At 42.9% G+C, this 13,425-nt stretch overlaps 1 protein-coding gene across 2 annotated transcripts in view; it reads right to left on the bottom strand.

Moving 5' to 3' along the window:
• The window catches only part of ulk4 (unc-51 like kinase 4), a 527,384-nt gene that overhangs the window by 102,871 nt on the left and 411,088 nt on the right, over positions 1-13,425 (bottom strand). For both annotated transcript variants that reach the window (XM_052015441.1, XM_052015440.1), the window contains exon 32: positions 12,860-12,965. In XM_052015441.1, coding sequence (XP_051871401.1) covers positions 12,860-12,965 — 106 coding nt within the window. The remainder of the gene's footprint in view (positions 1-12,859; positions 12,966-13,425) is intronic.

A 13,425-nucleotide genomic window follows, 5' to 3' on the forward strand; every position in this document is an offset into this window, starting at 1 on the left:
AGACTCCCTAATAGCCACTGGGACATTGAGGAACAGATATGCAGGCAGATTAGGCAAAGGAGGCAAAACAACTGGGTTGTTGTCATGGGTGACTTCAACTTCCCTGATACAGACTGGGACCTCCTTCGTGCAAGAGGTTTAGAAGGGGTCCGAATTTGTTAGGTGCGTCCAAGAGGGTTTCTTAAATCAGTATATAGATAGTCCAGTTAGAGGAGGAACCAAACTGGACCTGGTATTGGGAAATGACCCTGGCCAGGTGACTAACCTTTTGTGGGAACAGTGATCTCAACACCTTGTTTTAAGATAGCTATAGGGTAAATATGGACCTTGCGGGAGAGTATTAAGTTGGATCAGAGCAAATTACAGAGCAGGAACTAGGGAAAGTTAATAGGGAACAGCAGTTTTTGGGTAAGTATTGGTATTGGTTTATTATTGTCACTTGTACCAAGGTACAGTGAAAAACTTGTCTTACAAACCGATCGTACAGGTCAATTCATCACACAGTGCAGTTACATTGAGTTAGTACAGAGTGTATTGATGTAGTACAGGTAAAAACAATAACAGTACAGAGTAAAGTGTCACAGCTATAGAGAAAGTGCAGTGTAATAAGGTGCAAGGTCACAACAAGGTAGATCGTGAGGTCATAGTCCATCTCATTGTATAAGGGAACTTATCACAGTGACACATCTGACATGATGAGGTTGACAAGTCCACAGAGTACAGGACAGGTATGTTCCAGTAAGAAGGAAGGACAAGGATGGCAAGGTAAGGGAAGCCTGGAATACGAGAAAGGTGGTGAATTTAGTCAAGACGAAAAAGAAAGCATATGTAAGGTTTAGGAAGCTAAAATCAAATGGAGCCCTTGAGGATTATAAAGAACCTAGAAAAGAACTCAAGAAGGGAATTAAAAGAGCCAGGAAGGGCCTTGAAAAGTCCTTGGCAAGTAGGATTAAAGAGAATCTTAAGGCATTCTATACATACACCAAGAGCAAGAGAATAACAAGGGAGCAGGTAGGACCACTCAAGGATAAAGGATAGAACATGTGCTTGGAGGCAGAGGACATGGGTGAGGTCCTAAATGAGTATTTTGCATTGGTATTTACCAAGGAGAAGGACGTAGAAGATCGTGAGATCAGTGTGGAGTGTGCTAATATGCTACGGCATTTTGAGATAAAGAAAGAGTTCATGCTAGGTCTTTTGAAGAACATTAAGGTGGATAAGTTCCCAGGGCCTGATTGGATATACCCCAGGTTAATGAGGGAGGCAAGAGATGAGATTGCTGGGGCCTTGACAAGATCTTCATGTCCTCTCTAGGTAGAGGTGAGGTCCCAGAGGACTGGCGAGTAGCTAATGTTCCATTGCTCAAGAAGGGAAATAGGGATATAGACTGGTGAATCTCATGTTAGTGGCAGGGAAGCTATTTGAGAGGCTCCTTTGGGATAGGATTCATGACCATTTAGAAAACCATGGCTTAATTAGGGTTAGTCAGCATGGTTTTGTGTGGGGCAGGTCATGTCTTACTAACAATTGAGTTTTTCAAGGAGGTGATGAAGGTGATTGATGAAGGTAGAGCTGTGGATTTTGTCTACATGGATTTTAATAAGGCATTTGACAAGGTCCCACATGGTAGGCTCATCCAGAAGATTGAGATGCATGGTGATTTGGCCATTTGGATTCAGAATTAGCTGACCCATAGAAGACAGAGAGTAGTGTTCGATGTTTCTTATTCTGGCTGGAGGTCCGTGGTTAGTGGTGTTCTGCAGGGATTTGTAGCGGGACCTCTGCTGTTTGTGAGATATATAAGTGACCTGGACGAAAACGTGGATGGGTGGGTTAGAAAGTTTGCAGACAGTACTAAGATTGGTGGCATTGTGGATAGTGTAGAAGATTGCCAAAGGACCTAGCGGGATACAGGTCAGTTGCAGAGATAGGAGGAGAAATGGCAGATGGAGCTTAATCAGGTCATGTGTGAGGTGTTGCCTTTGGGAGATCAAATGTAAAGGGACAGTACACAGTTAATGGCAGAACCCTTAACAGTGTTGGGCACAGAGGGATCTTGAGATCCAAGTCTATAGCTACCTGAAAGTGGCTGTAGGTTATGGCATGCTTGCCTTTATTAGTCGAGGCACTGAGTTCAAGAGTCGGGAAGTCATGTTGCAGCTTTATAAAGCCCTGGAGTATTGCATTCAATTCTGGTTGCCCCACTATAGAAAGGATGTGGAGGCTTTGGAGAGGGTGCAGAAGAGGTTTACCTGGATGCAGCCTGGACTAGAGGGCATGTTCTATGAGGAGAGGTTGGAGAAACTTGGATCGTTTTCTCTGCAGGCTGAGGGGAGACCTGATACAAGTGTGTAAGATTATGAGAGGAAAGTAGACAGCAGTACTTTCCTTCCAGGGTCAAAATGTCTAATAGTAGAGAGCATGCATTCCTTTGGAGATGTGGTGAGCGGTGGGGGGGGGGGGGGGGCGCGCTGGTGGAGGAAAGTTTTTTTTACACATAGAGTGGTGGGTACCTGGAATGTGCTGCCGGGGTAGTAGTGGAGGAAAATAGTGATTTTTAAAAGGCTCTTAGACAGGCACATGAATGTTCAGAGAATTGAGGAATATAGACATTGTGTAGGCAGAAGAGATTAGTTTAGTTAAGCATTTAATTACGAATTTAATTAGTTCAGCACAACATCATGGGCCGAAGGGCCTGTTCCTGTGCTGTACTGTTCTATGTTCCATGTAGATATGCTTGGTGGATGTGGGGTAAACAGAAGTAAACGAGATCATAATGCCACGAGCAATCAATGAATTAAATTACAATGAGTTAAATTACAATGAGTTTTTTGTTCATGCAACATAATATATACTGGACAGTACATTGTCTAGAAATAAAAGGTACATTATTTCTTTCTATTTTCTTCCCAAGCCCAGTTCTTTCTCTTGAAAGCACTGATTCATAACAAGACAAGGATGCCATTGGAATTGGCATCCATCCAATACCTTGAATTGTCCATTTTTAGGTGACATTCACACTGTGTTCATGCTGGGGCATGTCAGCTTCACCAGGATATAAACATAAGATAGCTGCTAATGCACCAAACAAACAATTTATAAGGAAATTCTTAGTACAGAAGTGGTGTGACAGTGTGGAACTTGATGCCACTGGGGGTGTTTTTAATTTATTCATTCACGCAATTTGGGCATCATTTGTAATGCCTGCATTCACTCTCCACCCCTGAAGTGAGGAGGTTGTCAGGAATCAACCTCGTTCATGGGGATAGTAGTGAAACGCTTAAGAAGACGGGATGATGGAGTGGGAGTAGAAGGAAGGTGGGCAAGTAATCAGAGGAAGAACAGGCTCCGGTGGAGAAAATGATACGTTTCGGTGCTGTGGATTCTATGAAATGAACTGTTGCACAGGGATTGAATGATGTATGCTCAACAGTGCATCAAGGAAACATTTGTGCAAAATAGGGAAACACTTGTTAAGGATCAACAAAATTGCTTAGAGTTTTGAAATAATCAATAAGCAATGTAATATAATTCACTGTCAAAAACAAACTTTTATTTGGGCAAAGCTGCATTCACTTACCAAGATGAATTTTTACTGCTGTAGCATATTAATATGCCAACAGCCATCACTTGCAGCTTTTTCAGAATTAGCTCACAAAAGGCCTATTGTCAGAACTTATTATAGAACATAAAACATTACAGCACAGTACAGGACCTTTGGCCCACCATGTTGTGCTGACGTTTTATCCTACTCTAAGATATATCTAACCCTTCCCTCCCACATAGCCCTCCAATTTTCTATCATTCATGTCCTTAACGCATCTGCCTCCACCACCTCTGATGGCAGTGCGTTCCATGCACCCACCACTCTCTGTGTAAAAAACTTACCTCTGACATCCCCCCTGTACATTCCTCCAATAATCTTAAAATTATGTCCCCTTGTGTTAGCCATTTTCACCCTGGGAGAAAGACTCTGACTGTCTACTCAATCTATGCCTCTCATCATCTTGTACACCTCCATCAACTCACCACCCATCTCCTGTTGTAACCTACAGCAACCTTCTACACTATCCAGAACACCACCAACCTTAGCGTCATCTGAAAACTTACTAACCCACTCTTCCACATCCTCATCCAAGTCATTTATAAAGATCACAAAGAGCAGGGGTCCCAGAACAGATCCCTGCAGAACTCCACTGGTCACCGACCTCTAGGCAGAATATACTCCATCTACAACCATCCTCTGTCTTCTATGGGCGAGCCAATTCTGAATCCACACAGCCAAGTTTCCCTGGATCCCATGCCTCCTGACTTTCTGAATAAGCCTTGCAGGAGGATCCTTATCAAACGCCTTAATAAAATCCATGTACACCACATCCACTGCTCTACCTTCATCAATGTGCTTTGTCACATCCTCAAAGAATTCAATCAGGCTCGTGAAGCATGACCTTCCCCTCACAAAGCCATGCTGACTGACCCTAATCAGCCTATGCTTCTCCAAATGCCCATTAATCCTGTCTCTAAGAATCTTCTCTAGTAATTTGCCCACCATTGAAGTAAGACTCACTGGTCTGTAATTCCCAGGGTTATCCCTACTCCCTTTCTTGAGCAAAGGAACAACATTTGCCACCCTCCAATCATCTGGCACTACTCCTGTGGCCATTGAGGATGCAAAGATCATCCCCAAAGGTGCAACAATCTCTTCCCTTGCTTCCCATAATAATCTTAGATATATCCTGTCTTGTGACTTATCTATCCTAATGTTTTTCAAAAGTTCCAGCACATCCTATTTCTTCACATCGACATGCTCTAGCATATCAGCCTGTTGTACGCCATCCTAACAAACATCAAGGTCTCTCTCTCTGGTGAATACTGAAGCAAAGTATTCATTAAGGACCTCCCTACCTTTTCTGACTCCAGACACATTTCCTCTTTTATCCCTGATCGGTCCTACCCTCACTCTAGTCATCCTCCTATTCTTCACATATATGTAAAATGCCTTGGGATTTTCCTTAATGCTACTCACCAAGGCCTTCTCATGCCCCCTTCTAGCTCTCCTAAATCCATTCTTAAGCTCCCTCCTGGCTACCTTGTGACTTTCCAGAGTGCTGCCTGATCCTTGCTTTCTAAACCTCGGGTAAGCTTCTTTCTTCCTCTTGACAGACATTCTATGTCTCTTGTCAACTGTGGTTCCTTCACTCTACTATCCTTTCCCTGTCTCAACAGGATAAACCTATCCAGAACCCCATGTAAGTACTCCCTAAACAACCTCCACACTTCTCCAAGAACATCTGTTCCCAATTTTCGGTCCCAAGTTCCTGCCTAAATAGCATCATAATTCCCCCTCCCCCAATTAAATACTTTCTCATATCATCCGTTCCAATCCCTCTCCAAGGCTATGGTAAAGGTCAAGGAGGTATGGTCACTGTCTCCAAAATGTTCTCCCACTGAGAGATCTGAAACCTGGTCAGGCTCATTGCCTGGTACCAGGTCCAGTATGACCTCTCCTCTAGTTGGCCTGTCCACATACTGTGTTAGGAATCCTTCCTGGACACTCCTGGGATGTCACTGGAATATTCTAACATCACATGGAATGGTTAAGCAAGGATGACCATTGAGATTTGTAGCTTGCTTCCATATCTTGTTAAAACCTGTGGCCACAATTTTGTGAAATAATCAACATTTCTTCCAAATTCATGCTTTTGTACAATGTTGTAAATTTGCTTCTGCATTTTATTGCTGTGCTCTTTTTTTCCCTTCCCATCACATGTATCCTACATTGGAGCTGTTCTGCTACTGGAAAATCTGCAAACTGTCCAAATGATAAAACTACGTTATGATGCTGTCAGCCAATCAGATTATCTGCCTGAAAGAGGCAGCCTTTCTACTCTCATTCCCTGGACAACATAAATCTGTGCTAGAAAGTATGCCTTGTGGAGAAAGCCTTACTTTGACTGACATTAGGATTTAATAACAGTCTCTTGGAACCAGTGATCCAGTTAAATGCCTGAATAATGATTGCAAAGGAAAAAACAAATTCACAATTCTACAATCACCTTTTCCAACTTTAGTACACCTGAAAGAATCTAGTCAATGAAGTACTTCAAACTGCAGCAGATAACTTGCACACAGCAAGCTCCTACAAACAGCATTATGATTATCACTAGATAATATGCTTCAGCAACATGGGTCATCATAAATATTAATGAATATAAGTGAAGACACAGCTTTTATTTCTAGGGAGTGGAAATAGGAGGCAGGATGCACTCTTCATCATTATCCTGGCTTGGTATACTTGTGTCCAACCTCGTGAACACTTCTATTCTTTGTCCAGCTCCCACTCTGACAACTCTATTCTTCATCTCCTATATTGCTCTACTGAACTTGTTGTTTAGGCATCTTCTAAGCTCAAAGAACAGCATCTCAACTTTGATTAGGCATGACACATATAGTCTTCTACACTCAGCATTAAATTTAATAATTTTGAAGTTAACCACAGTTCCCATTTTTGGGAATGATGGATGCTAGTAATAGTTCAGTTTTTGTCACAATTCAATTCAAGATCTATTATTTATGTTTTCACACCCAATACTACTCTCTTTTGCCTTGTAACTTCTTTCTTAGGTAGTACCTCATGGCTGAGGATGACTTGCTTCCACTCCACCTCTGTGGGCTCAGAGGTGATGAATGATTCCTCTGTGGGATCAGCAGGTGGAGCGGGGTGGGTGGGTTGGTGGGAGGTTGTGCGCTCCATTTGTTGGATGTACTTGGCCTCCAAGTTCTTGGTGCCTACCTGCATGCTCCTCCACCCATTTGTGTGGTCGAGGGCTGGGAATTCCCATGAGTTGGAGGACCTTACATTTCATCAAGAAGGCTTTGAGAATGTCCTGGAGACATTTCCTCTTGAAAACTCTTGCCATTACAAAGCTGAGAGTAGAGTGGTTGCTCTGGGTGTCTGTAGATATGTAGACCTGTGACTGATGGAACCTGCCCACCAGAGCTTGCTGAGTGTGGTCATGCCCCAATGCTGGGGATGCTGACCTGGGGATGACGTACAGTGGCCAATTAACCTACCGACTCATGTCTTTGGAGTGTGGAAGGAAACTGGAACATCCCATGTGGTCACTGGGAGAATGTGCAAGCAAACCCCATGTAAACAGCACCTGAGGTAGAATTGAACCCAGGTCTCTGGAGCTGCAAGGTGGTAGCTCTACTTGCTGCACTACTGTGCCATCCTATGAGAGATTCTTATGTTCTTGGATCCTTGATAGAGGCAATGGATTGTTGGGCTGGGTGTACTAGAAAGACTAAACTGCCTGTCCTGTCTGGCGGTGGATTTGGAGGATGTTCTGGAGGCAGCATTAGTGATCTCTCTCCACCATTAGATGTCTCAGTTTCCGATGGGTAGAGGAGAGAGGGATCTCTGCTGCCTGATGGACCAAGAACTTTGTGCTGAGTTTGAGGTCCTACATTTCCTCAGAGGTGGCTGGAGGAGGAAATTGATTTTTGACTTCAATGTCTATGTTTGTGGAGAGGTTGCTCCTAAGAAATGGGAAGAGATCTACATTCACTAGACTCTGGACATGGATCCTGAGGAAGATAAGTGAAGAATCTTTGCTTCACGTTTAGCCTAAGGCTAACAAGGATCCCCTGGCATGCTTCTCTCTTCTTAGAAGTGAGGTCATGAAATCATACCAGAAGTACTTCAATGCCACGTTTTGGTGTCTGTGGCGAGGTCTGATCAGGGGTTTCTGGGCTGTAGATGTCCTTGACAACACTAAAGAATGCCACATGTTGTGGCTGTTGACGAGTTGCTGGATCATTCCTCCCAAAATGTATTCTTTACATCACAAATTTCTAGTTGGAGCTCAGCCTTCAATCACCTGTACATTTACTTTTTTATCCTTGAGTTATAATGGTGTTTTCGACACCAAAACTATTTGCTTGCTCCTAGGTTGCTCATCAAACCAGTTCTGGTGTTTTCTGACAGAAACCAACAGTTTCTTCTCTGATAGTGGACTTTCAAGGACCCTGCAGCTTCTGTTGGTTGGGAGTTATCATGTTGGCTGTGAGGTATTAAAAAATAGACCTTTATTCGTAGGATCTGTAAGTCCTTCAATACTGATTTCCTGTGGCAGCTTTTCTGTTACCTTTTCAGGGACAGATTGATGGAGAAGAGAGACAGGACTAGTGATGCTTTGTTCTGCAGTTTTGAATCATAGAATTGTACATCACAGAAACAGGCCCTTTTGGCCCACCTCGTCCATGCCGACCCTGATGCCTATCTACACCAATCTCATTTGCCTCCAATAGGCCCATATCCCTCTATGCCTTTCCTATCCAAGTACCTGTCCAAAAGCCTCTTAAACAATGTAATTGTTTTTGCCTCCATCATCTCCTCTGGCAGCTCATTCCAGATAACCACCACCCTCTGTGCGAAAGACTTACCCCTCAGATCCTCTAATTTCTTCCCTCTCGCCTTAAATCCATGCCCTCTAGTTCTCGACTCTCCTGCCCTGGGAAGAGGACTTTATCTATGCTATCTATGCCTCTCATAATTTTATATACCTCTGTAAGGTCACCCCTCAGTCTCCTACATTCCAGTGAGAATAAATTCAACCTCTCTAATCTCTCCCTATAGCTATAGCCCTCCATTCGAGGCAACATCTTGGTGAATCTCCTTTGCATTCCCTCTTTAGGTACCACATCCTTTCTGTGGTGTGGCGACCTGAACTGTATACAACACGCTAAGTGCAGTGTAACTAATATTTTGTACAGCTGCAACATGACGGCCAACTCTTATACTCAATGCCTCAGCCTATGAAGGCAACCACATCAAGTACCTTCTTCACGACTCTATCCACTTGTGTCATCACTTTCAGCAAGCTGTGGACTTGTACCCCATTGTCTCTCTGTACATCAATCCTCCTAAGGTCCCTGCCATTTACTCTATATGACCTACCAGAATTTGACTTCCCAAAATGCATTACCTCACACTCATCTGGATTAAATTCCATCTGCCACTTTTCTGTTCAACTTTCCAGCTGATCCATGTCCTGTTGAATGCTTGTAGGTTCCTGTTAGGGCACAGATGACATGGGCATCCTTGTGGGCAGTGAAAAGGTCTAACAGGCACAGTAGGCTGCAGACCTCATGCTGGTAAATGGGATTAGTATAGATAGGTACTTGACAGTAGGCATGGACATAGTGGGCTGAAGGGCCTGTTTCTGTGCTGTATGACTCTATGAACAGGTGCCAATGCCTGGATTGAGAGTATTGTACTGAGGCCTTGTACTTGTCAATTCAAGACCTGTAGTTTATTTCTTTGCATCCATTGCCAGTCTCCTTTGCTATATGCTATTATCTCTGTGGACATTTAATTTTTCCCAATTCTGATGGAAGGCCTTAACCAGACTGTTGTCAGAGGAAAGGTTGCATTGACTGGTCTTCTTTAGAAAAACTGGAGGTGGCACAGTGGTGCTGCCTCACAGTGCCAGAGTCCTGGGTTCAATCCTGACCTCGGGTTATGTCTGTGTAGACCTTACACGTTCTCCCTGTGACTGAGTGGGTTTCCTTGGGGTGCTTTGGTTTCCTCCAATATCCCGAAGATGTAAATTGGCCACTGTAAATTGCCCCCAGTGTGTAAGTGAGGGGTAGAATCTGGGAGGGATTTTGTGGGAATGTGGAGAGAATAAAATGGGATTAGTATTCATGGGTGCTTTAAGGTCAGCACAGTCTGGGAGGACCAAAGGACCTGCTTCCATGCTGTACAACTCTGTGACAAGATCCTGACAGGGTGGATGTGAAGACGACATTTTTTCTTGTGGGCGGACCAAGAACTACTGGGTTATTGTTCTCTCAGATTATCGTGAGTCTTGGAACTCTCTTCATCAAAGGCCACGGAAACAGTATATTTAAGGAAGAGGTTAATATATTCTTGATTAGCAAAGGGGTGAAAGGTTACCATGGGTAAGCAGTAAAGTCAATCATGATTTTATTAAATGGCAGGGTAGGTTTAAAGGTCTGAGTGGCCTACTCCTGTTCCTAATTCCTATGTTCACAAATCACAACACTGTAAAACTTAACTTTGCAAAATTATTGTAAACATCGCTTCTTTGCAACTCAGTCTTTGCAACTTGCCTGATTCACGAAAAATCAAAAAAGTACAGACGCTGTAAATCTGAAATAAAAACAGAAAATGCTGGAAATACCCAGCAGCCAGGATTTGTAGAAAAAGCAACAGAGTCAATGTTTCAGATTGCAGACTCTTCATCCGATCCCAACACTCTATGCAACTTGAAACTAATTAGTTTTCTATCTTTCCCTGTTCTGACAAAAGGTCTTTGACCTGAAAATTAACTGTTGCTCTTTCCACTGATATCTCTCAGGTACCCAACAGTGTACCTGGCTGGATACTGAACACCTGTGCTGACCAACTGGCTGGAGTGTTCAAGGACATCTTCGACCTCTCACTACTGCGGTCTGAGGTTCCCACCTGCTTCAAAATCATATCGGTGCCCAAGAAGAGCAGAGTGATCTGCCTCAATGACCATTGCCCGGTAGCACTCACAGCTACAGTGATGAAATGTTTTGAGAGGTTGATTATGGCTAGAATTAACTCCTGCTTAAGCAAGGATCTGGACCCGCTGCAATTCACCTACTGCCACAACAGGTCTACAGCGGACACAATCTCACTAACTCTCCACTCTGCTTTGGAGCACCTAGACAACAGCAAAACATATATCAGTCTGCTGTTTATTGATTACAGCTTGGTATTCAACACCATCATCCCCTCAGTATTAATCAACAAGCTTCAAAACCTGGGCCTTGTATCTCCCTCTGCAAGTGGATACTCCGACTTCCTTATCGGGAGACCACAGTCAGTGCAGATCGGTAACAACATCTCCTCCTCTCTGACAATCAACACAGCGCACCTCCAGGATGCGTGCTTAGCCCACTGTTCTGCTTCCTCTACACTCATGACTGTGTGGCTCAGCACAGCTTGAACACCATCCATAAATTCACTGATGACACCACTGTTGTTGGTCGAATCTCAGATGGTAACATGGAAGGGTATAGGAGTGAGATAGATCGGTTGGTTGAGTGGTGTCGCAACAACAACCTCGCACTCAATGTCAGGAATTGATTGTGGACCTCAGAACGGGAAGTCGGGAGAACACACCCTAGACCTCATTGAGGGGTCAGCGGTGGAAAGGGTGAGCAGCTTCAAGTTCCTGAGTGTCAACATCTCGGAGGATCTATCCTGGGCCCAACACATTGATGCAATCACAAAGCAGACACGCCAGCAGCTCTACTTTGTTAGGGGTGTGAGGAGATTTGGTATGTCACTAGAGGTTCTTGAAAGTTTCTCTAGATGTACGGTGAAGAGCATTCTGAATGGTTGCATCACAGCCTGGCATGGAGGCTCCAATGCACAGGATTGCAAAAGGGTTGTAGACTCAGCCAGTTCCATCACAGACACCTGATTGCACTGCACTTTCTCTGTAGCTGTGACACTTTACTCTGTACTGTTATTGTTTTTACCTGTACTACATCAATACACTCTGTACTAACTCAATGTAAATACACTGTGTAATGAATTGACCTGTACGATTGGTATGCAAGACAAGCTTTTCACTGTACCTTGGTACAAATGACAATAATAAACCAATACCAATACCAGTACAACTCTCACCACCATTGAGAACATCTTCAAGAGGCAGTGCCACAAGAAGGTGACCTCCATCACTATGGACCTTCACCATCTGAGACATGCCCTGTTCTCATTACTACCATCGGGGTAGTATACCATCGGGGAGAGGTACAGGAGCTTGAAGACCCACACTCAACGATTTAGGAACAGCTTCTTCCCATCTGCCATCAGATTTCTGAACAGTCCATGAACCCCCTGAACACTACTTCATTACTTCTTTTTTAGCACTATTTAGTTATTTTATAATTTATGGTAGTTTTATGTCTTTGCACCATACCGCTGCCACAAAACAACAAATCTTATACCAGTCAGTGATAATAAAGTTGATTCTGAGATGCTGCCTGACTTGCTGAGTATTTCCAGCATTTTGTTTTTATTGCCTGATTCACTCCTGAGTTTTAAACATAGTATTCATTGTAGAAAATTAAACATACTGAAAGTTCTCTGTTTACATTTCCAGTGTCACTTACAAGCTTTTAAATTTAAAAAATGTGAACACTAACGGATGTAAAAATGAGCTTCAAGTTTAAGTAGTCTTGTGTGCTGCTCAGTTGCCACCGACTTTCAAAGACACCCTTGTAAATTAAATACATTTTATGAATCAATGACTAAATCCAGCTTTAAGGAGAACAGACTCCCATTCTCACTCAGAATATTGCCATCAGAAGAGAGTCCACATGTGCAAGAGTACAGAACCTCCAGAAGGGAAGTCGAGAATGGGATAGAAGCAATCATCCGAACAGGAGGAGGGTCCCTAAATGCAAGCTGCAGATCAAGAGCTTGTGGACTAACTCAACAAAAAAAGTGAAAAAGTATTTTGAAATATTATTAATATCAGTTAAAATGTTAGAATTAATGTATATTAAATTATGAAAATAATACTAGGAATGATGGCATTTACGACTGAAACCAGATGGTTGATAGCTTAATTTTCAAAGAAGCTGCATAAGTATGTTATTATGATACATTCCAGCAGTTATGCAAACTGTGATCAAGTGGAACATTCACCAAACCAGCTTGCAAAAATTCCAAATCTAAACATTAAGATTTTTCAGTAGCTTAATGTGAACTTGTGAAACGTAATGTGTTTTTGATATGAAGCCAAAAATTGTCTTTAACATAAAGAGACAAAAGCCCACTGCATACCTTGTTCGTAAAGCACTTTCATGTTGACATCTTTATAGGCAACTAGGTTGTTGACCAATAATACCACACTCTGCATGGCAGTACCTAGAAGATTGTCCTGTTGTTCCTGTGAATGAAATAAACAAGCCATTAGCAAAAGCTGTAAATGCATCCTGAGAAGTATATAGGTTCACAGGAACATACATGCTTGCAATGCACAGCCTGTGTACACATGTGGTACCAGAGGAAAAAAGATATCTCAGGTTCAACAGTATCACTAGTTCCATGCACTTGCCAAGCCACAATCAAATTTATTTGTAGTCTCTGTAACATCAGTCTGGTAATGATCACAAGAAATTATCTTGCAGGGTTTGGTTCAACACAGAAGTATATGCAGAGTTTCAAGGACAACTGTATAAAACATATTCAGTGATGGTAACTGTCACCTGTGGTCTGAACCATGGCTACAGTTCACCTCCTTGTACCTGTGCTGTAACACTGATGGCAAAAGAAATAACAGAAATTTACAGTGGAAGGAGGAGGCTTGAGATTCCTAAAGCACTGAGAAAGTGGGACTATTAGAAGCC

Source organism: Pristis pectinata, chromosome 5, assembly GCF_009764475.1.
Source record: "Pristis pectinata isolate sPriPec2 chromosome 5, sPriPec2.1.pri, whole genome shotgun sequence".
Taxonomy (NCBI): Eukaryota; Metazoa; Chordata; class Chondrichthyes; order Rhinopristiformes; family Pristidae; genus Pristis; species Pristis pectinata.